Source organism: Podarcis gaigeae (assembly GCF_964106915.1).
Source record: "Podarcis gaigeae genome assembly, chromosome: 9".
Classification (NCBI taxonomy): domain Eukaryota; kingdom Metazoa; phylum Chordata; class Lepidosauria; order Squamata; family Lacertidae; genus Podarcis; species Podarcis gaigeae.
In genome coordinates, this window is record NC_139685.1 from 68,181,909 (window position 1) to 68,191,945 (window position 10,037).

General features: G+C 51.0%; 1 protein-coding gene across 1 annotated transcript; it reads right to left on the reverse strand.

Annotated features, from left to right (window-relative positions):
- Window positions 1-614: 614 nt before the first annotated feature.
- PRDM8 (PR/SET domain 8) lies at window positions 615-9,702 on the reverse strand (the record flags this gene model as incomplete). The annotated part of the gene is made up of 4 exons (XM_083756548.1): window positions 9,310-9,702; window positions 5,924-6,144; window positions 3,844-4,075; window positions 615-2,104 (listed from the first exon to the last, which is right to left on the reverse strand). The coding sequence occupies exons 2-4, from the start codon at window positions 6,140-6,142 to the stop codon at window positions 615-617; spliced, it is 1,941 nt and encodes a 646-aa protein (XP_083612674.1). The 5' UTR covers window positions 6,143-6,144; window positions 9,310-9,702.
- Window positions 9,703-10,037: the final 335 nt, after the last annotated feature.

Sequence of the window (10,037 nt, forward strand, 5' to 3'; positions counted from 1 at the left end):
CTTGTGATGGCTCCAAAAAATAAAGAAATCAGAAAAAGTGGGGTTAGGCAAGTTGTGAAAGTTAATTCATCAGAAGTTGAAGAAGCTATGCCAGAATGAATTGCTTTGTGGAATATTCTGGAGGTATCATGTACAAATCAAAGACTCTGCAGTTACTTCCATTTTAAGGGCTTTTTAAAGCCTTCCGGTGAAGCTCTGGTGGGAATCAAGGAGGCTATGCAGAACTATTCTGGGATGCCTGATCCGCAGCCTCCATCACCCTGCTCCTCTCCTTGCTGATGCTGCGGTGCTACTTTACATTTTAAGTGCCCGTGAGTGTGTCTCTCACCCCAGGGATGCAGGCCTATAGGTGTGTGTGCACATGGATATGCCGTATTGCGCTCCCCCCCTCTTTGGAAACCTGGACACTACAAATGCAGACCAACTTGAGACCGGTTTCGCCTTCGCAGCATACCCAAAAGAATTCTGGGAAATTGAACGTTTGTCCCGGTGCTGGGAAACTCTCCACCAGAGAGAGAGATTTCCCAGAACCTACAATTCCCAGAATTCCTTGGAGGAGGAGGAAGAGGGGTGGCAGTGGGTTGGGCAGGAGGCCCTGAAAGTTGCGCTGCGCTTTAGTTGTGCGAAGTCATGTGCCTGGAGAGGTGGTGACGCTCCCGGAAGGACTCGTTGCATATGGGGCACTTCAGCTTCTCCTCGCGCCGCCTCTTGACCAGCGGCTCGAGCGCGTACTCCTTTTTGTGGTGGGAGCGCATGTGGTAAACCAAGTCGGAGGTCATGCGGAAGGAGGCGTTGCATTTGGCGCACCAGTTCTGCGCCGGCAGGCACAGCGAAGTGAAGGACGGCGGCAGCAGCGTGAGGGCCGAGGGCAGCTGCAGCTGGAGGGGACCCGCTGCTGCCGCTGCCGCCGCCACGGCCGCCGCCGAGCTCTTGGGCCAAAAGGTGGTGGCGTAGAGGAAGGGGCTTTGCTTGGGCAGCCCGCCCCCTCCCGCGGTGCCCCCAACTCCTCCTGCTCCTCCAGCTCCGGTTGCTCCTGCTCCGCCGCCGCCGCCGTTCAGTTCCCCGGGCGCGCCCTGCAGTTTGACCGCCAGCGGGTCAGGCGCGTAAAGGCGCGCGCCTCCTTCCGCGCCCGCGTGGCAGCCGGCTTCCACCAGCGCGCTCAGCTTCTGGCCCAGCACCAGCTGCGTAACGTGGGCCGACGAAGAGGCCGACGAAGTGGAGAAAGTGGATCTCGCGGGCTGCGAGAACGCGCTCTTCCTCTCCTCGGGGCTGCCCACGCTGGAAGGCTGCGAAGAGGGCACTGTGGAGAAGGCGCTGCCTCCGGAGCGCGCACCCAGCAGGTGCCCGGGCGCCTTGTCCGCCGCGCCGCCCGCTTGCGCGCTGCCCGGGGAGCCTCGCTCTTTCTCCTCGTCGCCTGCTTCCAGCCCCCGGGAGGCCTTCTTCACTTCCACGAAGGCGCTCCGCTTGGCTTCTCCAGTCTCCGGGCTGGGCGGGCCGAACAGACGGCTGCTCTCCTCCAGGCCGAAATAGCTCCCCGCCGGCCGGTATTGCTGCTGCGGGGTGCACACGAGCTCCTCCTTCGGCGAAGAAGGCACCGGCCTCTCCAAGCGCCCCCTAGCCGCTGCCGCCGCTGCTCCTCTCTCCTCCGCCAGCTGCTCCCCGGCCGGGTATTTCCTCTTGGCTCTGCTGCCGTGGCTCTGGCTGGCGTCCGGGCTGCCCTCCAGCTGCTCCCGGCTGCTGGGGGAGCTGCTGTTGTGCCGCGAGTTCTCCAGCTCGCGCGCCAAGTTGTGGAAGTCCGTGGAAGGCTTGGTCACGCCCGCGTTGCCGTTGCTGTCCTGAGCGCCGTGGTAGTGGTGGCGATGGTGCTGGGGTGGCGGGTGTTGAGGCGTGGCGCCCCCGGTGGGCTTGCCGTGGAACTTGGTGGCTCCCGGCCCCAGGGCGCCCTCCTGCTCCTTGGGGTTGCTGTCCTTGGTGCTGGAGTCGTCGGCCGGGCTACTGTCTGCGCCGTGCAGTCGCTTGGGGCAGCGGAAGCGCAGGTGCGCCACGTACGGGAACTCGAACTGGAAGCGCTGGCTGCACTCGAGGCAAGTATAAGGGGGCGACTCTGGAGCGACAGAGGAAGCAACACAGACGTACAGGAAAAGAGTCCGTTAATCATCTGCTCCAGCAAGTCCACTCGCCAAATAGTCCCTTGCAGGCAGATAGCGCGCAACGCTCACTTTCACCTAAGGGCGACCCCACCAAGCGACTGATCTAAAACCTCCGTTTAGGATCCATACACCTTTAGGATCCTCCTAGAATCGTAGCCTCTCAGAGATAGCAGTTCCTTGCAGGAAACTTTTTGCATCCACAGAAAACCTAGCATCTGTGGGAACAGACTCAGGGGGTCTTCTGAGTTAAGACTACAACATTTGCCATAATTTCTTGCGAAGGATTTTGTAGACCTTGAAGTCTACAAAATGCCCATGGTCAATTGTTCAACTAAAAAATAATAATCATTGGCTATAACACAGCTATTTCCATATGTGAAAATGCAAGCTGCCTTGAACTTCAAGGAGCTCAGAGCCTGTTTTACTCTCACAAAGCCCCACCCTGCAAGGTTGTGGCTAGCTCTTGCAGGGACTGGACACTATTTTCTATTGCCAAGCCAATTGCTGCATCACACTAAATTAAGGGTTAGGAGGCCAACCAGTCTCCAGGAGTCGTTTTTAAGAACACTGCAAGGACTAGCATTGTCTGACTAATAGAACCTCTTTTAAGTTCTACAGTGCCAAAACCCCAACAGCCTGGTTTATTACTTATCTCAATCCATCAAGAGATTAGCTGAGTAACACAAGTGTCCATCTGAGTAGGAATGTAGATTGAATGAGTTCGTGAGATGGTGAGCATTCCTATTTGGGGCATTAGTTCCACCCAAAAAACAGGAATAGACCTGGACTATTATCACTATTATTTAATAGAGAGATGGGTTCAGTTGCATCCTTTTGACCTACATTTTTTTGCAGGAATTTCTGAGGTCTACAGATGTTTTCCTATTTATACAGGACATGCTCAAAATCAAATACTTCAAACCACAGGGCTTCCAACACAACCCATCTGTGTTAAGGGATCCTGAGTTGGCTTCCTTAGGGAAGGAGGTATGTACTGTCTTGCAGGACACATCAAGGCTTGCCTGCTCTAGCTTTGCAAGATTTCCAGCAACAAGCAGGGGGCTAGTCCTTCACCAGGATCAACTTTCTCCCCTAAGTGGCTGTTGTTAATCCAGCAGTATCAAGGCACAGTGGCACATGAAAGAATATTGAAGCCATTGTCTACTCAGTTCCACTGTGCTAAATGGGACTTCCTCTCAGACAGTGTGTTTGGAATGTCCAACCAATAGGAATGCCCTGCCCCGAGGAGCTTACAAACTGCATTTCCAAGGAGACAGGGAAGGAGAGGCCAGTGTAACTATAATGAACAGCAGAAGGGAAATAAATATCAGGTTTCCCTTTCTCTCTTCAGAGTGTTGTGGATAATATTGCTAAAACCTTTCAGCACCCAAAGTTTTGGGAAGCTTTTTGGGGGGTCTTGCCCCCCCTCCCCAGTTCCCTTTATCCTTTTTAATGCTGTGGGAATTTAAGGGTATTAACAGTCTTCCAGCTAATATGGTGTTTCCAAATGGTGTCAAGTTGGACGCGATAGAGTGCAAGGAACTAACCTTTATTTGCCCTGCTAAGTTGGCTCGGCCCCATTTTGGGGCTGGTTTTAGGGTTTCTCCCTGTCCTCTGTTCTAGGCAAACCTAGAACCATTAACCCCCGTCCCTCGTCCCCCGACAGACCCCACAAGAACAAGCCTTGACCTACCATTCATTTTGCTGTGCGTCCTGGCGGTGCTCAGCAGCAGTAACTCGGTCAGCTCCTTCCCGTACCAAACCAATAATTCCTCGTCTTTGGCAATCCGTCGGAGGGAGCGGTAAAACAATTGTCCATTTTTTATGTAGGCTTCGAGGTTTTGCTCCTCTTTGTCTCTGGCAGACTGGACCAGCCGCAGCCACATTAAGCCTTCCGAGGAGCCGTTGGCTGCCGAGGTGTCTACCTGGAAGGGAGAAACGGCGACGCGATTAAAACAGGACACTCTCTGCCCACAAGCCTCCTCGAATCCAGACGCGGGGGTGTCCCTCCCCCCATGAAGAAAGCGCTTGGATCGGCGGGACACAGCGCCCCAGCTCTTCCAGAGTGACGGACTTAAAACCCAAAAGGTCCAATCCAGCCGCCTTTCAAGGAATGGGAGTTCTGCTTCGGCCCAAACCTGCGCACGACCCTCTGAGTTTAAGTCTTAAGCTGCAATCCTGAGCACACTGGCTACGTCCCTATACATAAAAAGCTCAGGTAAACTACGTGACGTCTAGGCAATTTGAGAACTTTGGTTCATTATTAGACCTATTTCGTGGGCTCAGGAGGCGGATGTGCCCTGAGATCGGGTGACGTGGGGTGGTGGTGAATAAATCGAGCTAATAAGATGAAAATGATACTGCATTTAACTGCATTTCGCAGGCGTAAGCAAAGCCCTGATGATTCCTCTCTGCGCTCATAAACGCGCTGCGTTGAAGCAGCCTGAAAGACAGGTATTGAAAAGGATCGCTTTCACCCATCTCGACTCATTAACCAGTATATTGATTTAAAACGGGGCGGCTCCCCTCAACGCCTGCTAAATCATCATTGGCATAGCAGTGCAGATGCGGATGCGAATCAGTTCCTCCTAGTCTAGACTCGTTTAAAAAAAACAAAAGTTGTTGAATGAGCTTAAGTCTGGGCATTAAGGGTAAAGCGATTATGAGGAGAAACGCGCGCTGTATTCAGCCCAATTATCAAGCACAGCTCGGACATTTGTCCAGTTTACACCCATACGCACACCCTAAACAGATCTCTCAGAAATCGTCCCTGAAACGAACGGGAACTCTCTATAATCACGAAGTCAATACCATTTGCACTTCTGGTCCCCATTTATTTCTGCATGAAGCGCACTAAGAATGAACCCCCCGCCTAAGGTCGCAGCCTAAAATAGGTTTGAATGAAATCCAGGCACTTTGGATTAATTTAGAGGCTGGATGCGACTGGTCTTCACCTAATTTTCCCGATGAATTGTGTGCGCGCATGAAAGAGCAGCTGACAGGGAGACCGAAGTCCCCCGGGATTTAATAATCCTACGGATCCTTTCCTTTGAACTATTCCATAGCAGGTGGCGCACGGAGCAAACGCCAGCAGGATTCGACCCTGTCTTTTCCCCTCTTTTCCCTCCCTTAGTCTCCCCATCCCACCCCCCTCGCAAGAGCTGAAAGGTGTTTACTGTTGGAAGGAAACGTCCTGTTTAAACAGGTGAAATGTTCACTGCGAATCCTCCATTCCCTACAATATTTCAAATTCACACCCGGGCATTTGCTAAAATGATTTTAATATTTTTTTTAATCGCTTCTGTGTCCCTAAGCGGGGGAAAAAGCATACAGTTCTCGATCCACAGCCCAATGAAGACACAATCCTTGGATTATGTTGATTGGCAGCCTGGATCCTAAAGATTTTATTCGAAGCAAAGCCTATCGGTTTGGCTTCGCATCAGTTTTAAGCCACCTTGACCCCGGTGTCCTTAAGCACAGTAGCTCAGAAGTAACTCGTTCGTTTCAATTAAACTTCCACATAAGAAATGTAGGATTGGGATGTTCAGAATAAACCCCACCTCCCTTAGATGCAATTTGATTTACTTCCGAATTAATGTGCCTTAAGATTATAAAGGGATGCTGATTCGCGATCCTATTAATTCCCCTGACTTGGAGATAACGTTCAGGACCGGAGGACTAGTTGCTGCCTTAAAGCCAAGGTTAGCGGGCTGGTGGATCTCGGTGCTTTTCGTCTCAGCAAGAGAGCAATTCTTCCCTCACCACCCCCTTACCCTGAATATATAGGGCACGGTCCTCTTGTCGGTGGACTTGAGCGCGACGAAAGCGATGCTGTCGTAGAGCGAGGTATGGCTGAGGACGCAAGGGCCGAAGATGGCGTTTTCCGGGATGTCACAAGTGGTGTAAACGCTGGTGAAAATGTCCGTCAGACACTGCTGGACCGCTTTGGCGTCTCCATCCCATATCCCTCTGTGCATCCCGGTGTCCTCCATCACTGGAAACGGGGGGATAGGAAGGGAGGGAGGAAAGAAGGAAGGATACTCAGTCAGCTGGTAGGGGCGCCCTCGGTGGCTCTGAGAGACATTCCCGAAGGATGGTACTATCTGGAAGGAAGTCTGTCCTAAACCAATATGTCCAAGAGACAAAAGATCTAGACGCGCATACATAATAACACTCTCGTTTGGAAGGAAGGCGCAGTTAGGAACTTCATATTGAATTGCATCGTACGAACAACAACAACAACACGCAATTCACCCAGATATGTCCTCTGAAGTCCCACGTATTTCATTTAATCGTATGCTCAAGCCTGCGATCCTGTGCAAGCTTACTCGGAAGGAAGCCTCACTGGACAGAATAAGATTTACTTTTTCCGAGTAATGGGTGATGCAACTGGGCTTCCCTCCCTCAAATCAACAGGACTTAAAAGAGCATAACTTTGACCGGATAAACAATGTCAAAACAGCAGCAGCATTAATAACAATAATCCCAAAGATAACTTATTTGAAGCCCTATACTAAACTCTGTCACTTGAAAGTAACGTTCCCGTCGTTCAAAAGAAGCGTCGGCTGAAAGGTGAAGCAAAACAGGATCGGTGTATCATTTCGCGCGAAGGAAACGGCTAGGTGATGCAAAGCCTTTTGAAAAGTAAAGAAGGAAAGGGGAAAACCAAAACGCGTGGGATCCTAGCGACTGAATGGAGATGTCTTATCGAGACAGAATGAAGCACAGGCAAGGACAGACAGACAGAAGCGCAGGCTCGCTCTCTAACGCAGCTCTTTCAGCCCTGTGTTATGTGGATAAAATCCACACCCGGCCTTTTGCCACGGAAAGTCAGCGGCAAAACTCCCCCGGCGCTTCTCAACTCCCTTCCTTTTGATTCAGCACGCATTTCTTGGAACTTCGCAGCAGGAGGGCCTCGTCCCCGCGTCCCCCCCTCCGCCCGCCTCGAAAGCTCCAGTCCCAGAATAGTGTAGAGGTCCGTTTGGGCCTCCTTGGCCCTGGCAGCTCCTGGAAAAGTCCGGGCTCCCTTTCCCCGCCCCGCGCGAGGCTGGTGACGGGCCGGCGTGGCAAATGGATTTGGAGTGCCTTGTCAGTGTCGCTGATTTGATGTCAGCTAACCTTTCGCCGGAGTCTACAAGAGGGAACGTATGTCTGCTCATTACCATAATCCCGCACTTTCCCTCGGAGACTTTAATTAAAAGCAGCGAGCAGAGGTAATTATTTCTTACCTCGGCACGCTTATTTATGGGAGGCGGGCGAATCCCAGCTCCCTTGTCTTACACGGGGACGCGTCCAAGCCCGACGCCAGCCGGGCTTAGGAACTGGTAAGCGGGGACGCATTTGTGGCCAAGGCGAATAGCAACAACAACCACTTCCAATTTAACCTTAAAAATAAAATACGTTTCTTGTCTTTTTTTTTTTAAAAAAGATATTGGATAGAAAATGAATAATGTAGGGCTGTCCCCAAATCTGCCCTTGGTTAGAAGGAAACGACTGCTTGGATAGAAGGAAATAGATCCGTTTTAAAGAAGCCGTTCCAGGGAGCGCTACACTGGAAGGTCTCCTGCGCCAGGCCCGCAGCGGCAAGGACTGAGAGGTGGCGTTCACTTCGGCGGGGCGTGCGCAGGAAACTTCCCCCCTCCTCCGGATCGTGGCCACCAGGCGGAGAATAGGGTCGCCCCATTCACAGGGGGCCTATGTGCATTATTAGGAAGGCGAGCGGGGATGGCCGTGGGCTTAAAAGAAAACTACCCCCCCCCACACAACTCGGACAGCACGCGAAACCTTTAATTTACTTTTTTATTTTACAGGGATCAGGTCTTTGATTCTTCCCTTCATTATCGGTGTAACAAAGCACTGTTCTCCCGACTGCTTTGCAAACTGGCTCGGATTTGGCGGAGAAAGCAGGAAACAGCAGGTTCCCCATAATTTACCGAAAACTGGTGGTTGCATAACAATATCAGTATGGTGGCTTGCTTGTTGCCCTCTCGTTATATATGATCAAACAGGCAAATCAACTGGATTTTTAATTAATAATAATAATAATAATAATAATAATAATAATAATAATAATAATAATAATATACTCCATCCTTTCTGGGCTCCAGTGTAACTGTTACTACCCGCTCCTCCACCCCACATTTACAGTCTTCCGAAGGCGACGGGAGTGTGGGGGAAAGTTTCTCTCGGCTGGTGCCAAGTTCATCTATTAATTACCCGGCTGAAAGGTAATAGTTTCTGGGTGGCGTCCCCCCCCCGCCCCAGTTTAAAAACAAAAATCAAGCACTGAGAGAAGAAAAGAAATAAATCCATCTGCGGAATAGTCTTGTGTATTTTCGCCGGCTTTTCATTTAGCTGAGATAATCTGCACCCCCTCACGCTAGTATGTGTGTGTGAATAATTATATGTATCCTACACACACACACACACACACACACACACACACACACTTTCCTTTTTCTACAGGATCCCTTTTTAAATAATTGTGCTGGAGGTCGTCGCGTTACAAGGCGCAGCAGCGGGGACACGGTCATTAAAATGCAATTCGGTCTAACAATACGAGAGAGCCATCCTGGAGGGGAAAAGAAGCCGGTGGACGCAACTCAAGGGAAAGAAAGAAAGAAAGAAAGAAAGAAAGAAAGAAAGAAAGAAAGAAAGAAAGAAAGAAAGAAAGAAACTGGAATCAACCCATTCTGTCTCTCTGAAATCTCTTACGAACTCACAACCTCAAAAAGGACCGTATCTGCAGCCACCAAATTCATCCCCTCTGTTTCTGCCTCTCTCTGCGCTCCGATCTTTCTTTCTTTTTTGGGTGGGTGGGAAAGGAAGGGATGTTTGCTAAAACAAAACAAAAAAAGGACACACGCAACCGCGACTTCTAGTCATTGCCCGCCTGCCTTGTCCACCAAAATAATAACCCAAACACATCCTATAACTCTACCCTTTGTATTGATCCGCCTGGCGTGGCATCTTCCTTTCATCCACCACCTTTCCCCCCCTTTTGGTGCCAGGAAATAAAACCGAAAGGAGGAAGGAGAAGAGAGAGAAGGGGTGGGTTTTTTGTGGGGGGGGGCGGACGGTCGGGAAAGAGAGGGAAGAAATAACCCCCAAACAATTTTTTTTCCCCACGCTGTGATAGGACGCATGCATCTTTACTTACCAGGAATAAGGTCAGGATTATAATCCTAAAGACAGAAGGGAGAAGGGGATTGAAAAGCAAAAGCGGAAAAACAAAACCAAAAATTGATAATCCCCAGCAGAAAGTGGCAAAAAAGAGGGAAAAAATGACGAGTTGAGAGATCCTCTTGTTCTTTTTTTTTTTTTTTTTTTTGGAGAAGTGGGGTGAGGGGGGGGGGTAAAGGGAGAAGCACCCAGATCTATTGTATCAGTGTATATTTTCCATGGCAGTGGGGAAGAAGATGCTGGGAGCGCTCCGTGTCTCTGGTGGACTTGGTGCAAAAAAAAAAAAAAAAAAAAAAGAGCTCGGAGGAGAAGGAGGAGGAAGGGAGAGGGAGGCAGGCAGGCAGAGAGACTTGTGCAGATGGACCCGATGCAGTGACTGACTGGCACCCAGACACACCGTTTTTGTTTGCTGCACATAATCTGCCCAATGACGCGTGACAGCCCCACCTCCCTTCCCTTTTAACTCTTTCCTGGGCTCCGCCAGCGGCTGCTCCTCTCGCCGCCAGCCTCGCCTGCTTTCTTCTCCCCCACCCGCTTACTCACTCCGAGCACATTTTGGAGAGGTCTTCCCCCTCTCTCTTCAGCCCTCGCCCTCCGCTCGCCTCCGAGCTATGGTTCCTTCGCTCAGAGCCCCACACCTCAAAAGCTCTTGGTCCTGCGGAGCCCTGCTTGTAGGGTGTGCGTAAAAATCAGCGCGCCAAAGGA